Here is a 17,159-nt window from a genome sequence, read left to right on the forward strand (position 1 = left end):
TGGATGGAGGAGCCTGGTAGGCTGCAGTCCATGGGCTCGTGAAGAGTCGGACACGACTGAGTGACTTCACTTTCACTTTTCACTTTCATGCATTGGAGAAGGAAATGGCAACCCACTCCAGTGATCTTGCCTGGAGAATCCCAGGGACGGCGGAGACTGGTGGGCTGCCGTCTGTGGGGTCACACAGAGTCGGACACGACTGAAGCGACTTAGCAGCAGCAGCAGCAGAGATATCAAGGCTGCAGCTCCACTCTGCAACTCCATTTCAGAGCTGTGATCAGCTGACAGTTCTCAAAGGTTGTCAGCCTCCACCCGCAGCTCAGTACCTAGAACAACCACAGCTAGAGCTGGGCCGGTTCTCCACCCTGGGGGTGGATGTGAAACTCACCATGGCCCGGAATGATCTGTGCACTGAACTGCCAACACCATGTCTTCCAGGTGGGATGTTTTATTATGTTTTACAACCATGAAAACATAGGACGGTGGCCATGACAGCAAACATTTCGGAAGGAGGAATCAACAAGGCTGCACCCACCCACCCTGGCAGCCTCCTTCCACGTGTCTCTCACAAAATGTTCCTGGGCCCTTCTCTTGACCAGTTCAGGAGAGTTGAAAGTAGACATGGAATGTAGCAGGATCACCATCGGCAAAATGGGAGCAGAAGGAGAACTTGGAGAAACAACGGATGAGAAACATATTACAGAAAACTCTTCTACTGTGTGATGAGGTCAGGGTGGAAGAGCGTGGTCTGAGCTCAGAGTCCATCCCCCGAGGTCTGGGTCATACAGGGCCCTCGGTGATCCCCTCCAGGGGCAGGCTGGGCGCACTGTCGGCCGTGGGCCTCTCATCTTTCTTCAGCGAGGGCGGGACTCGGAGACTGACATAGGGTTTGTGACAGGCTGTGTTGGCCAGAGGTGGGTAATGCTGTCTGTAGCAAATGTAGGCAAAAATGAGGCCAATGACTCCGCCAACAAATGAATCTAGGACAGAAGAGCAGAACCGGGAGAAATGCATTATGATTCATTCAAATGAGGCTAGTTGTGATTTCCAGAAAGCACTTTCCTACTGATTTCGGTGACTGGCTTGCTGATGAGACCCTTCGAAAGACTATAAGGGGAGAGAAACGACCCTGCAGGTGTACATCTTGGTGGCCTCCGCAAACCCTTACCATTTCTAGAACTTAAACATCCCCTTTTCAGGGTGTACTTGACTCTTCTCGTTATTGATGGGATATGCAGCAAAGCACAGCACAAATTCAGAATTGCATTCTTGATTTTGAAAATCAATTCTGAATTCTGCAAGAAGAGTTCCAGCCATCTCCATGGAATATGAATACCCTCGGGGGCTGTCATTTTTCTTTAGCAAGTTTCTGCTGGAGTCCTGCACTGTTGCTGGTACACCACGGAAAGCCAGCGGGCATGCTGGTCTCCTCCTCAAAGTTAAGTGATTTCCCAGGGATGGAATGAGACTTCTGAGTCACAGAGTGAATACAACATTTTATGCTGCACCAGGGTGGGCAAAGTCAACATTCCCAGTGGGAGGGGCCTAAACCCTCTAACAAGCTGCAGGTTTTATCAAGTCAGAGGACGTGGTGGGGGCCCCCGCAGACAAGGTAGGAGATGGAACCTGTGGGCAAAACAGGCCCTTTCACCACCTCTGGTGACCCCGTGCCAAAGAGGGCGTTCAGCTAATGTCCACCAGAGACCCCATGAAAGTGGCCCACCCCAACAACCCTCACTCTGTGTGTGTGTGTGTGTGTGTGTGTGTGTATGTGCATGCCCTTTAAACTGTGTCTATGGGTTTATTCTTGCCAAAAAGATCCTAACACAATGGAGAAACCTCCCCTGCCAAGAGAAACTTTGATTTCTCGTGAAGGGTAATGCCAGGCTGAAGTGTCATCCTCCGGTGGGGGGTTTCCACTTTCACCATCATTATCTTGTTGAATCGCCCACACCTCCTCTGGGCAGGGATACACTTTCTCATCTCCTGGGGATGAGAATGGCAAGTGGTGTGTCGAGCTGTGTGATGATGTAACATTAACACTGGAATCTCTGCTCCACCAGGGCAGGGGCTCTGTGGGGCTTGCTGACTGTTGATTCCTCAACAGCTGGAACAGCACTTTGCTCATCTACTGCAGAATTAAATTGGTGAATGGAAGTGGCTGAATGAATGTTGTTGCTTAGTTGCTAAGTCGTATCCGACTCTTTTGCGACCCCATGGGCTGTAGCCCGCCAGGCTCCTCCGTCTGTGGGATTGCCCAGGCAAGAATACTGGAGTGGGTTGCCACTTCCTTCTCTGGGGATCTTCCTGTCTCAGGGATCAAACCCATGTCTCCTGCATTGGCAGGCGGATTCTTTACCACTGAGCCATCAGGGAGGCCCAGATGAATGAATACGTGCACAGTAATTGGGAGCTAGGCTCTGGTTACTGTCCTGTGTTGTCCCTATTCCCCTCTCTGAACCTAAGTTCCCTCACCAGGAATAAGTGTTTGGCAGCTGAGACTCTTTCTCATGTGAATGTTCTAGGAATTTGGTCCCCAGGGTCAACCTACTGAGACCAGCCTGCAGATCATTACGAAACTCTGCTGAGCATCTTCAGAAAATAGGTCATACCCTTCATTGGGATAAAATATCACTTGCAAACAAAAGTCATTCTAACAGGCCAGAGAGACTGAATAATTGTGGCTACTTCCTCTGCATAGGAGTGCAAACACGGTGCAACTGTGGCCACCACCTGGCAGAAAGAGGAGGGAAAGAGATTAGTGGCCACTCAGCCCTGATGAGTAGCCACCAAGGTGAGAGGGGTGGAGAGGACCACTTGTGAGATACGGTGAAACCCAGGTGCCCAGCTCTGCTCCCAGAGCAGATGCCTGGGGCCGCGGTAAGTTATCCAGCCTCTATTCTCACCCCGGACCTGAGAATCCTCTTGGCTGAGAAATCCATCACAAAGACACTGTAGACACACCAGGGCAAGTCACTGCACCTCTGAACCTCAGTTTCCCCAGCTCTCAAGTGGAAACCTCAATATCCAAGTCATTTAATCGTGACAATGATTTGATGAGATCTGCTTCTGAACAGTGCATGCCACAAAATAAGGCCTTGAAATGCAATATCTAAAACAATAGTCTTAGACTTCTATGGCAGTCCAGTGGTTAAGATGCTGTGTTTCCAATGTAGGGGACAAGGGTTTGATCCATGGTCAGGGAATTAAGGCCTCACATGCTATGTTATGTAGCCAAAAAAACTTTTTTAATTAAAAAAAAAAAATAGCATGCATCACTGTTACTCTGTTCCTCTCCAGCACTGCGTGCTGTCGCTTCAGATGTGGCTGACTCTTTTTGACCCTATAGACCGCAGCCGACCAGACTTCTCTGTCCATGGGATCCTCGAGGCAAGAATACTGGAGTGGGTTGCCATTTCCTCCTCCAGCGGATCTTCCCAGAACTACTGGCGACTTTCTAATCCTTCCCCACCCTTCCCTTCACACAGTAACTCAACAGTCTATAGTTGTCATCTCTTTGGCATGGCCACACTTTCACAGCATTTTAAATAAACTCATGAACTTAAAAAAAATTTCACCCAAGAAATTAGAAAGTAATGCTTACTATGAATTCCTCCGTGGGGTCATGAGGCAGGGGTCACATTAATTATGTGATTAAATCAAGTTCCTCATATTGAGAAACTTCATACCTCCTATGGGCAGGAGCCTGTGCCAGCAAATGTGCCAGGCTTTTTCATGTAAGTCTTGGAGACACACCATTGTTTTGTTTTTCCAATAACCCCAGAGAACAGGCCCACGGGGTATTACTTTTATGAGTATCTGAAATGACCCAGGACAACTGTGTTTGAGTCATTGACTATTGAACAGACCACACAGAGAAACCTATAAATAATGCCACTTGACTTTTATTTTCTGTGACAAGGCATTTGTCACACGCACGAGGTGTATCATGGACCAAAAGATACCAAATCATTCTGAATGTACGTTCCCCAAGCTTACTGACGTGGCAGCAAGCCAGAGCACGTGAGTGCTGTCAATGCTGTTTTCCCATTTAATGGAGTGAGCAAAAAGTGGTATCGTAGGTGCCACCGTAGTTATTAGAAGCAACTAGGGCAATGGAAGGTCTAGCGAAGGCGCCTTCTCAGCTGTTATTCAGGGCTTTGTTTATCACAAAGATGATGAATCAGATTTAAAAAATGACTTACTTAAAGAGAGAGACTCTCATTAAGTGCCACTTAATGAAATCCCATTCCCATCCCATAGAGCATGTGTTTAGAGAAAAGCAGGCAGGAGACAGGCGGCCCTTGTTAGGGAAAAAACTGCTTGGGATTGACTTCACCCCAAATATGGTCGCATGGAACTAGAGGGCTCCAAGGGGGGGTGTGTGGACCTCCATGTCCCCCGAGTACACAAGTTGGGCTCTCCTCACTCAGCATCGATGTCATTCATCCATCACGTATTTTGCAAGGGGATCAGGTGTCAGGAGTGATGCCCAGTACCAGAACACAAGGCTGAACCAAAGAGATGTGTTCCCAATCCTAGGGGCTAAGACGGACACTGAGAAGCGACAGTCTTATCAGCGAGCGGCAGCTGTGGTGAGCGCCGTGAAGGAGAAGGCGGGTCTGTGAGATCAGCCAGCAGGGTGGTCTGGCTTGTCTGGATCAGGGGAGTTTTGCTGAGGACAAGACCCAAGGGTCAGCCCTGCAGGATGAGCAGGTGCAAACCAGCAGTGTGGGAAGTGGAGGCAGGGATGGCAGCGCAGTCTTCTGGGCAGAGGAAGGAGGGGGCGTGGCAAGTTTGAGAAACTGAAAGGAGTGGTCCATCTTCTCCCAGAGAGGTGTGTCTCTATAGTTCTATAGGACATAAGTTGACCAGGCTTCTGGTGTGGGCTGGAGAAGATGGTTTTCCATGTCCCCTTGGGACTTTGTCGAGGACCAGGGGCTCCACTAGCTTTCTAGGCTGTTGTCTGTGCACCTCTCAGCTCACATCCACCTGTCAGCATTAACTGCCCCTTGAGTACCTCATCTTCATCTCCCCAGAGCCCAGCAGTTGTGTGCACTACAAACAAAGCTAGTGGAGGTGATGGAATTCCAGTTGAGCTATCTCAAATCCTGAAAGATGATGCTGTGAAAGTGCTGCAGTCAATATGCCAGCAAATTTGAAAAACTCAGCAGCGGCCACAGGACTGGAAAAGGTCAGTTTTCATTTCCATCCCAAAGAAAGGCAATGCCAAAGAATGCTCAAACTACTGCACAATTGCACTCATCTCACATGCTAGTAAAGTAACGCTCAAAATTCTCCAAGCCAGGCTTCAGCAATACGTGAACCGTGAACTTCCAGATGGTCAAGCTGGTTTTAGGAAAGGCAGAGGAACCAGAGATCAAGTTGCCAACATCTGCTGGATCATGGAAAAGCAAAGGAGTTCCAGAAAAACATCTATTTCTGCTTTATTGACTATGCCAAAGCCTTTGACTGTGTGGATCACAATAAACTGTGGAAAATTCTTAAAGAGATGGGAATACCAGACCACCTCTTGAGAAACCTATATGCAGGTCAGGAAGCAACAGTTAGAACTGGACATGGAACAACAGACTGGTTCCAAATAGGAAAAGGAGTACATCAAGGCTGTATATTGTCACCCTGCTTATTTAACTTATATGCAGAGTACATCATGAGAAACACTGGGCTGGAAGAAGCACAAGCCGGAATCAAGATTGCTGGGAGAAATATCAATAACCTCAGATATGCAGATAACACCACCCTTATGGCAGAGAGTGAAGAGGAACTAAAAAGCCTCTTGATGAAAGTGAAAGAGGAGAGTGAAAAAGTTGGCTTAAAGCTCAACATTTAGAAAACTAAGATCATGGCATCTGGTCCTATCACTTCATGGGAGATAGATGGGGAAACAGTGGAAACAGTGTCAGACTTTATTTTTTGGGGTCCAAAATTACTGCAGATGGAGATTGTAGCCATGAAATTAAAAGACACTTACTCCTTGGACAGAAAGTTATGACCAACCTAGATAGCATATTAAAAAGCAGAGACCTTACTTTGCCAACAAAGGTCCGTCTGGTCAAGGCTATGTTTTTTCCAGTGGTCATGTATGGATGTGAGAGTTGAACTGTGAAGAAAGCTGAGTGCCAAAGAATTGATGCTTTTGAACTGTGGTGTTGGAGAAGACTCTTGAAAGTCCCTTGGAATGCAAGGAGATCCAACCAGTCCCTTGTAAAAGAAATCAGTCCTGAATATTCATTGGAAGGAGTGATGCTGAAGCTGAAGCTCCAATACTTTGACCACCTGATGCGGAGAGTTGACTCATTGGAAAAGACCCTGATGCTGGGAGGGATTGGGGGCAGGACAAGAAGGGGACGACAGAGGATGAGATGGCTGGATGGCATCACTGACTCGATGGACATGAGTTTGAGTAGACTTCGGGAGTTGGTGATGGACATGGAGTCCTGGCATGCTGCGATTCGTGGGGTCACAAAGAGTTGGACACGACTGAGCGACTGAATTGAACTGAACTGAATTGTGTATGTGCAGTCACTAAGTTGCGTCTGACTCTGCGACCCCATGGAATGTAGCCTGCCAGGCTCTTCTGTCCATGGCAAGAATACTGGAGTTGGTTGCCATTTCCTCCTTCAGGGGATCTTCCCAACCCAGGGATCAAACTCGGTCTCCTGCTTGGCAGGCTGACTCTTTACCACTGAGCCACTTGAAAGCCCAACCCAGCAGTTATTACTCAGTAAATGTTGAGAGGCCCTGAACAACATTTACAAGATGCACTAAAGAATAGATACCACAAGACACAAAAGGCCACATATTATGTGATGCCAGGAATATGCAATGTCCAGAAGATGGAAATCCATAGAGAAAGAAAGTAGATTTCTGATTGCCAGGGGCTGTGGTGGCCGATATGAACATTTTCTGGAATTAGACAGTGGTGATGGCTGCACAGCTCTGAATATACTAAAAACCATTTAATTATACATTTTAAAGGGAGAACCTATGCATTATGAGTTATGAATTACACCTCAACAAAGCTATTTGAAAGGGGAGGTTAGAATCAATACCTAGTGGGCTCCAATGGTAGTAGAAAGAGGGCTAGACTTTGAATCAGGTGACCTGTATTTCAATCCTTACCTGGAAAATGAGCATGACCTCAACCTCTTCTCATGAGGTTGAAGGGCAGGAAAGGATCTTGTGGAGTCTGGCCTATTGAGGTGCCAGTACTCAGCTCTGGCACCAACAAGCAGAAAGTGTTCTGATGACGTGCCATCAGGTCCCCAGGAGGAACACATCCCTCCCTGTTGTCATAGCAACATCCAACATCACTCAGCTGGCTTACTTGGGACCTTGTATGCCTTGGGCTTTATGACCCAAGACCCTAAGGGTAATGACCATTTCTGGAAAACTCAACAACCTCACATGATTGTTTCTGTTCTTTTTATTCTACTACTAATAACACATCTCATTTTTGTGACTTTGAGCTTTTATAAAAGAACCTACACAGCACAGAGAATGCACAATCTACCCGCTACACTGTAAGCTGGCAGGGCAGCACCAAGTCTGTCTGCGTCAATACTATGCCTCCATCAGAGAATATGCCTGACACACAGGTACAAGAGATATAATGAAGGAGTGAGCGGATGGTTTTTGAAGTTTACATTTTGGTTCATTTTTGAAGAGAAAGAACTTGCAAAGAGTAAGAATAGTTTTAGTAAAACCAGTGCATAGAGAAGATAAAATTAGAAAGGAATATGATTTAACAAAAACTATTAATTCCTGCATTACACACTTAGGTACTGAGCACTGTTAAACATAAAGAATTGTTCCTCCAAAAGATACGCTTAAGTCCTAAACCTCAGTACCTCAGAATGCAACCATATTTGGATATAGAATCTGTACAGAGATAATCAAGCCCAAATGAGATCAGTAGAATGGGCTCTAATCTGACTGGTGTGCTTACAGAAAGGGGAAATTTGAACACAGAGACAGATACACACAGAGGGAAGGTGATGTGAAGAAACTCAAGGGAAATGCCATGTGAAGATAGAGGCAGAGATTGGAATTATGTTTGCAGAAGCTGAGAACTATGTGGGGCTGATCAGCTGCAAGACGCAAGGAAAGCTCTTTCCGGTGCAGGTGTCAGAGGGAGAGGGGCCGCCAACACCTTGACCTTGGGCTTCTGGCCTCCAGAACCATGAGACAACCTTTATTCTTCTATTCAGTTTGTAGAATCTGGGAAACTAACACAAGCTCCTACTATGTGCCATACCAGCAAAAGAGACACAAATCCTTCCCCACGGGGAGAATATATTCTAGTACAGACAGCAGCAAACTATGTGAACCATTCATTTATAGGCTGGTGTTCACACCACCATCACCAGCTCGAGCAGTTACAATACAGACTTTATGGCCCACATAAAGCCCTAGGTAGTGACTATCTGATCCTTCACAGAGGAACTGTGCAGACTCTTGTTCAAGTGGATAAGAACAGACAAAAATCAATACCTAAGAAATGACTGGGATTTCCCCAGTGGCTCAGTGGTAAAGAATTTGCCTGCAATGCAGGGGACATGTGTTCGAACCCTGGGTCAGGAAGATCACCTGGAGGAGGGCATGGCAACCCACTCCAGTATTTTTGCTTGGAGAATCCCATAGACAGAGGAGCCTGGCAGGTTACAGTCCGTAGAGTTGCAAAGAGCTGGACATGACTGAAGTGACTGAGCAAGAAATGACTGGGTTTGTCAGAAGGTGGTAGATGAGCAAGGTGAGCACCACAGAGAGTGTGTGGACTGGGTTGCAATTTCAACAGAGTGGTCACTATAAGACAGCCTCACTTGAGCTAAGATCAGGAGGAGGGAAGGGAAGAGCCATACACACATCTGAAAGAAGTGAATTCTGGGCATAGGAGACAGCCAGTGCAAAGGCCCTGGGGTGGGAAAGCACTGGCATGAACAAGGAAGGGCAGTGCAGAACACCGTCAGAGAAGCAAGAACTGCAGGACCAGGTCTCATAGTCGCTGTAGGACCTGGGCTTTGATGCTGATGGACACAAGGAGTCCCCAGGAGCGGAGGAGCAGGCACCACATGTGACAGGGTTTAAAGGTTCTTCCTGGCTGCAGCGTAAGCGGCAGAGGAGAAAGGAAGGGAGATGGTAGCAGGGCTTCAGCAATAACCCAGGCAGCAGGTGATGGTGGTCTGGACTACAGCGGGAAGAAGAAGGTGGCTTCTGGAATTATTTTGAACATAAAGCCAACAGCAGAAAGCACAGTTAAATGAAGCCAGGTTGTCAAGAGACTTGGGAGCAGCCAACGCCTGTCTTCCCTGGGAACTAAGCAATAAGGGAGGTCAGGGCAGAGGGCAGGGGGCCTGGCTGAGAAAGCCTCTCAGGGCCTAATGCTCTCTGCCCAGTGGATTGTTTTTTAAAATATTTACTTATTTGGCCGCATTGTGTCCTAGTTGCAGCATGTGGGATATTCGTGTGGTGGCTGGGCTTCTCTCTGGCTGAGGCGCATGGACTCAGCAGCTGTGGCATTCGGGCTTAATTGCCCCGTGGCATGTGGGATCTTAGTCTCTGACCAGGGATCGAACCCGCATCCTCCGCACTGGAAAGCGGATTCTTAACCACTGGTCCATCCAGGGAAGTCCCTGTTTGGTGCATTCTGACCCCAGAAAGGGAGTGGCCTGGGCCTGCTCAAGCCCTCCCGCAGGGATGCCCCCGGTATGGTGGCAGAGACGGGTGGATTCACGGGCAGTCAAGGCCAGAGGTCCCAGACCCCAAGCAGCATTTGGCAGCTGGTGATAAATGTGAATGCAGACACACCACATGGGCAGCCAGTTGTGGAAGGAGGAAGAGATGAGATGGGTTCACCTGGGAAGGAGGATCTTGGAGGGAGGAATTTAGCGCTCCTGTTCTATGTAAGGCTGGTGGGTTTTGGTGGGAACCCTGATACATTCCAAAGTCTTCTTTTCAAGTCACTTCATTTAGAGAATCTAGAGATTGTTTCCGACTGCCCAGGGAGGCCTGGTGAGCAGGGTGTGTCCCTCACTGTGTGTGTGTTGGGGGGTGAATGGGACTGCGCGAGGAGGGAGCAGACTCCGCCTGGCTTTTTAGTCTGGTTCAGGTACTTAGGTGCAGGGCGCTCACTACGCTGCTCAGTCATGTCTGACTCTTTGTGACCCCCTGGTCTGTAGCCTGCCAGGCTCCTCAGTCCATGGGATTTTCCGGGTAAGAATACTGGAGTGGGTTGCCATTTCCTTCTCCATGTAGGCGCAGTGTCTTCATCCTCAAACACCCCATCTGCAGGGACCAGAAACTACACCTGAACTCATTGCATATCACAGACCCTTCACGGCCAAGTCAGGAAACCCGGCAAAAGTAGTGGCGCCATCTTGAAATTTTCAGGCCAGTCAGGCATGGTGCCTGTGACTGACATGGATGTGTCCCGGCCTCAGGCTGGGTGGGAACAAACGACTGCTTCCTCCCTTGAGGCTTGTTTCTCTGGATTACATTCAGACCTAGGTGCCCTTTCTTATGACGAAACACTACCTGAGGCACCCAGGGCTGCTTAAAATGGGCTATGGTTAGAGAATCAGTGTTGGTTAGAAGGTTACTTGCAAGCTGGAGTCACATAAGGAAACACTGGAATCAGATACAAGGATCTGAGGGCAGAAGGAGCTTATTATGTCCGTTCACGAAGAAACCAACACACTCCTGCCACTTCCGGCTCTAACTGTCCCCTGACAGGAAGCATAAACCCACGAGACTATGAACTGAGGCGGAAGACGGTTCAGGGAGGTACTCTCTTCTTCCTGTGCATTTTTCTCCACAGATGTTCCCCCTGGCATGGGAGTTCTACAAGTCTTAATGCTAAAAACACACAGTTAATCACAAAGCTAGGCTTCTTTGTGAAGCGTTGACAATACCCAGGGATTCTCAAGTTTCCAGCTGGCCCAAAAGCCAGCATGTCACAGAGACAAGGAGAATTTCAGGCAGAGAAAGATTTATAATCTATCCAGCGGTTTTATTTGTGAAGAAGCCCTGTTACGTGTCTTACTGCCCCTCCAGACCATGGCCTGTGCCCTCCAATGTTCCTCACTTAATAAAACAACAGACTTGAGTGTTTGGAGTGGAGCTGGGAAGGCAGAGAAGACCGAAAGGGCGTCGATAACCATGATAATGAACAGAGCAAAGCATTTGAGATTATGGGTTATTTACTGGATATGAATATGTAATCGAGTAATTGGATATACTTCCACATTAGACACAGTTGCTTAAATCAAAATTGAAATGGAGTCATAAAAATCTCATAATATTAATGTTGTTAACTAAAGTCTATAATGAGAGGTTCTCAGGTTGTACTGCTGCCTAGGGGTCTCCCCATGAATTTTCATCATGATGGATGGCCCCTGCCCACGGTCACTGGGCAGCTCAATCCACCAACAAACAATACCTCCTTAAGCTCAGCCAAGCATCCTGCCTCCAACACCCTCCCACACAGCAGCCAAGGGCCTCACCGTCTATCCCTTCTCCAAGCCGCAAACCTCTCCAGCCTCCTTGATTACTTCCTTAAAAAGTGAGTGTTGAACGAATCAAATTTTCCACTCATTGAACACTGCTGCTCTTAACGTGTAATAGGGAAAGAAAGATGGAGCTGAGAGGTGGGGTGTGTGTGTGTATGCACTTAGTTGCTTCAGTTGTGTCCGATTCTGTCCAATCCTAGGGACTGTAGCCCACCAGGATCCTCTGTCCATGGGATTCTCCAGGCAAGAATACTGGAGTTTGGGTCGCCATGCCCTCCTCCAGAGTATCTTCCCAACCCAGGGATCGAACCTGTGTCTCTTATGTCTCCTGCATTGGCAGGTGGTTGCTTTACCACTAGCACCACCTGGGAGGCCCGAGAGGTGGTGTAGGTCAGGCTCTCTCAACCTCAGCCGTAGATGTTTGGGGCTGAGGAGTCTTCCCTGCGGAGGAGGTGCTATCTTGTACGCTGTAGGATGTTGACGAGCATCCCTGGCCTCTAGCCACTAGATGCCAGTAGGCACCACCACTCCCACCACCCCATCTGTGAAGATGTCCCCAGACATTGCTAAATGTCCCCTAGGAGGTTCAGTTGCTCCCCATTGAGACCACTGGTATAGATAGTGGCAGATGACCCCCTAAAGGGGAATTCAGATAAAATGAGTCCAAACCAGGGCCCATTAGAGGATCCAAGGAAAGGCACACTCTGCTCCTGGCTACCTCCAGGGTACAAGCTGAACAGGTGATGGCACAGCTGAATGGGTAGCTGGGCCACATCCATGACCTGTAACCCACTCAGGCACATTCAGTTTGGGCTGCAGGATGGGTCTACCATGATGCAACTTTGGCTTGCCCCTCCCACCCCCAAAGTAGGGCCCTACATATCACTGATCATAAATTCTCTTGCTTTGTTTTCCCATCAGCTCACAGAGCATTAGTATTCTCCCTCTACTGCTCCAAGTTCCCTTCTGTGCCAGTTGGATAGGATGGGCATGAAGCTCCGCTGCCAGCAGGGCTTGGGGGCACCAGCTGCATCAAGTCCAGCATCTCCCCAAAGCCAAGAACTGCGATTCTTCATCCTTTCATGATGCACCAACCACAGATCAATAGTAACAAAGGAGCATTTAAGACAGGCCAACCTCTCTTCCTAGATTTTCAGGACAAGATCACCACACAAAGGTTCTTACTATCTTCCAAGATGAAGCCAAAATGTCAACTCTGAAATCCTTCATCATTTCTCAGATCCAATGTGGAGGAATAAAAGTGGAAACTAGGGATTCAGAGCTTACAAACGGACCATGTGCCAAAAGCATGTCTACCTCAAAATCAGTGGCTTGGGAGACACAACACATCTTTCTTTAGAAATGATGCACTAAGCAATTTCAATATCGATTCACAGTTGTGCAACATGCTTTCATTTACAAGTACACTCAGATCCATTATTTCATTTAGTCTATAAAATGGCTCTGGGAAATGTTGGGGGATTATCGTTCCCATGTTCAGAAGAAGAAACTACAGTTTACAAGGGATAAATGAGAAGCAGTTCATGAAATGCCATCCAGCCCATAACAGTCCTCATGGGGACATGCTCTAATCATATGCGTCACCATGATTCTGTTGGAAAATATTCCTAGTTCCAAGGGTGTGATGGGTCTGCCCTTGTGGTATTGGCTCAGCGATTCTCTTCCTGCCTACTCCCCCGCCCCCCCATTGTGTGGCCTCATTATCCAGAACTTCATCCAAGTCACTGATAAAAGCGAGAACAAGGGAAGGCTCAGGGTGCAGCTCAATGGGCCTCTACTGACCACCCCCATCAGCAGGGCCTCAAACCTCCTTGATGCCTCCACCTGTCTAGACCATGCATCAGCCTCCTTTTCTCCCAGACCCTTCACCCCCAGGTTGAAGCTGCTGCTGGAAGCTCATGACACTCAGCGTGTGAGTTCCAGGAGGGTAGAAAGTGGAGCTGAAGCCAGAGAAGGAGCAGAAGGCCCCTGGAGAAGATGGGGCAAAGGTACCTCCAAGCAGGAGTTCCCCTCATCTCTGGCCTCAACTGCTGCCTCACTACCACTGGGACAAACACCTGGGAAGAGGTGAGAAGAGGGTAGTCAGAAAAGGGGGCAGAGGGGAATGAGCCTGGGGGACAGCAGGAGGACAGGAAAGGAAGAGGAGGGTCTGGCTACAGACACATCATGGAAGGCCATTCATCCAGGGAAGCCGGATTAGGATTAGGCACATTTCATTCAGTGTGTTTGCTGAAAGCTGACACAGTGGAGCTCTCCATGGTGCTTCTCAGACTTCATCAGAATTAATGGACTGCCTTGCTAACAATGCACACTTTTGGCGGTCACTCCAAACCCACTTCCAAGAGTCCAATCCCTAGCTCGGAGTGGCCTGATCAAGGTGATCTGAGTATCGGATTCTGGGAAACAGCCCTAAGCCCTGCACTCCTGGAGGGCACACCTTCTATGGACACTGCCTCTGTCTCTGCTCCCTTTCTTGCCGTGGCAGATGCTGCTGTGGTTCAGGCAAGCTGAGAGCTGCAGCTGATCTGCAGAGGGGTATGGCACGGTTTTGCTTTATTCCAGGAACAAGCACCTCACTTGTCCTGTGTTATTCTGACTTGGCACAGACACCTCCAGGGCTGAAACATACAGGTGAGCCTCACCCAGCCCTGCAGTGGCTGCTGGCATCCATCCCTGGGCTGGAAACCTCTTCTGGAAGAGTATCGCTGGTGAGAAACACACCTTTGTAGGGTGGATGTGATAGGAGCCAACCACCACTTGGCACCAAGTCTGAGAACAGAGGCAAGGGATCCAGCAGGGAAGTCACATCTGAGTCTGTGACTGAGGTCCTGCCTTCCTGGTAAGACTCGAGCCACCTAGTTGAGCATGAAGGAATGGGAGGAGCTCTGATTCTGTCCCCTGCAAGGCCAGAGCTCACCTGAACACGTGCATTTTCTTTAAAACTGTGCCTGCTCTGTTATTTCAGCTAGCTCTAGTTTCTCACAGCAGGCACTTACTTCTCCCCGCAGAAGGTGCAAGTATCCCCCCATCCCTGCAGGAGAGTGGCAGATGGCGTGTGGACCGGGTGGGCCCGGGGCAGGGACTCACCTTGCCAGTGATGCTTGTAGTCACACATGCGGGACAGGGCGATCATCATGGCGCAGTACAGGGGCAGGATGGCAGCACAGAGCCGCCAGCTCTTCCCCCGCCCACTCTCCGTGAAGCAGTGCAGCTTGCCAGCCAAGTAGAACGTTGTGAAGCCAAGGCCTGAAAAGGCAACTGCCAAAGAGAAACAGCAGGTGTTACCCTAGCAGGTGGGAAGCGGCAGGGACACAGGGCACCCTGAGCATCCTGTCTGCTATCTTGCAACACCCCCAGGGTCAAGACCATGTTGGCACCAGACACCATCTCGGCAATCTGTGCTCTTGTTAGAACCACGCTGGTGTGAAGCTTTCAACAATGAGAACAACCTTTCAGGCTTGCATGTGATCAAAATCTACTCAATCTCATTCATTCATTCATTCAACAATGATTTGAGGGGTGGCTACTGTGTGCTAGACAGGCACTCTTCAAGGTAGGGGAAATAAAAAGTTGATTCAGAGGCTGTCTCTGCTTTCAAGGGGCTCATGGACTGATTGAGGGTCACGGTTGTGCTAACAGAGAGTTTTAATACTGTGTTTGGAGTTCTATATGAAAAAAGTGCCTGCAGAACAAATGACTGATGACAGTTTAGCTTTGAAAAGCGAGGGAAAGAAAGGGAGTTTTAGTTTGGAAGATGGGACCAGCAAATGCTATGGAAAAGTGGGTTTGATGGAGAAGCCAGTGGTGACAAATTTCTTATTTTCTCTCAGAAATTACAGTTATTAGTTTTTAGAACTGCAAAAACAACTCATAGCTTCACTGGATCCATTGTCAAAAGTGTGGAGTCAGGTGGAGTAGGTAAGTCCTGAGCTTTTCATCTAGTCAGGTTTAATACACAGCTGAAGTCAGTGAGATTTAAGGTGAGTTTTCTGTGGACTTACAACAACAGTCCTCAACCCCGGGCGACATTCGGGCCACCTTTAAAACCTGGGAAGTTTTCAAAAATACTGGTAGTCAAACCTCATTATAGAACCTTCTACTTGCACCAGTCTGGAGTGAACCCTAATGGTGCACATGTGCATGCATGTGTGTGTGCGCGTGTGTGTGTGTATGTATGTGTGTGTGTGTTTGTGTGTGTATATGTGTGTGCGTGCGTGTTTGTGTGTGTGTGTGTGTGCGCGCACATGCATGTGTGTGTGTGTGTGTGTGTGTATGTGTACTCCCTGGGTGATTCTAACGGCAGCCAGGAGTGAGTTTAGATGCTTCTCCTGAGGACAGGGGCTACAGCCCTCACCTCCTCTGGACACCAGCCTACTCAAAACTTTCCTCTTGATCAGAAAATACTCCTGAGCGGCAAGGCTCCTAGGCAACCAGCCTGCACAGTGACTTGACAGAGTCGGTAGGATGGGGCTAAAGCTAGGGCATCAAGGACTTTAACAGACTGTCTGAAGCCTGAGCAGCAGCCTCGGCGCCAGTGAGTTAGTCACAAATACAGAACCTCGGACCTGCCCCGGATGTACGAAGTTAGAATCCCCTTTCACAAGATCCACAAGTGAGCTATATGCACCCTGAAGTCTGAGGAGGCCTGGCCTATAGAACATCCATCCTCTTTATTTGATGTGTCTGACAGTCCATCTTCAGGAAATAATAAAAAACCATGGGGAGATCTAGAAGATATTCTGCTTAAAATTATTTGTAATCATGGGCGGGAAAGTAAAGATAAAGAACTAGAATACTTCCATTCAATGAATTATGATGCAGCCGTGGAAATTATTCTGACTATGTGAAGGAGATCACACCAGTCAGTCCTAAAGGAAGTCAAGTCTGAATGTTCATTGGAAGGACTGATGCTGAAGCTGAAGCTCCAATACTTTGGCCACCTGATATGAAGGGTCGACTCACTGGAAAAGACCCTGATGGTGAGAAAGATTGAAGGCAGAAGAAGGGGATGACAGAGGATGAGATGGTTGGATGGCATCACCGACTCAATGGACATGAATTTGAGCAAATTCTGGAAGATGGTGATGGACAGGAAAGCCTGGTGGGCTGCAGCCCATGGGGTCACAAAAAGTCAGACATGACTGAGCAACTGAACAACAACAAATGTAGCACTACAGACAATACTTAGGATACAACGTTAAGTGAAAGAAGCAGGACTCTAAGTTGTAAGTTCATGATACTCAGGGTTATAGTACATAAAGATGAATAACCTGCAGTTTTAATGAATTATCTCTGATAATAATGTGTCTTCTTAAATAGGGTTCCCCAAGTATGAACACAAGCTTATGCCAAAGCAGAACTTTTTCAGCAATCAAATTAAACAAGGTAACAGAGGATTGCTTGTTTTTATTTTTTATTAATAAAACAATATTAAGCCAGGTTTATCTTAGGAATAAAAATGAAGCACTTAAATATTTTGAATAATGATTTGTACTCAAACAGTAAAGCAGTGCCAACATATATTGAATATTCTGTTTAAAGTAAAACTCTGTGCAAAACTGCATTGCCCAGGCCAGTTCTAAATTGTTTGCTATGATGAAGGGTATTATT

The 17,159-nt window shown here is 47.9% G+C and overlaps 1 protein-coding gene across 3 annotated transcripts in view; it reads right to left on the minus strand.

Moving 5' to 3' along the window:
* Positions 1-430: 430 nt before the first annotated feature.
* The window catches only part of PLPP4 (phospholipid phosphatase 4), a 140,380-nt gene continuing 123,651 nt past the window's right edge, over positions 431-17,159 (minus strand). For 2 of the 3 annotated variants that reach the window (XM_043477258.1, XM_043477259.1), the window contains 2 exons: positions 14,637-14,807; positions 431-980 (listed from right to left, as the gene is read on the minus strand). In XM_043477258.1, coding sequence (XP_043333193.1) covers positions 781-980; positions 14,637-14,807 — 371 coding nt within the window. In that variant the 3' untranslated portion in view covers positions 431-780. The remainder of the gene's footprint in view (positions 981-14,636; positions 14,808-17,159) is intronic. The other variant, XM_043477260.1, reaches the window with a different exon arrangement.

This window comes from Cervus canadensis, chromosome 8, assembly GCF_019320065.1.
Source record: "Cervus canadensis isolate Bull #8, Minnesota chromosome 8, ASM1932006v1, whole genome shotgun sequence".
NCBI lineage: Eukaryota > Metazoa > Chordata > Mammalia > Artiodactyla > Cervidae > Cervus > Cervus canadensis.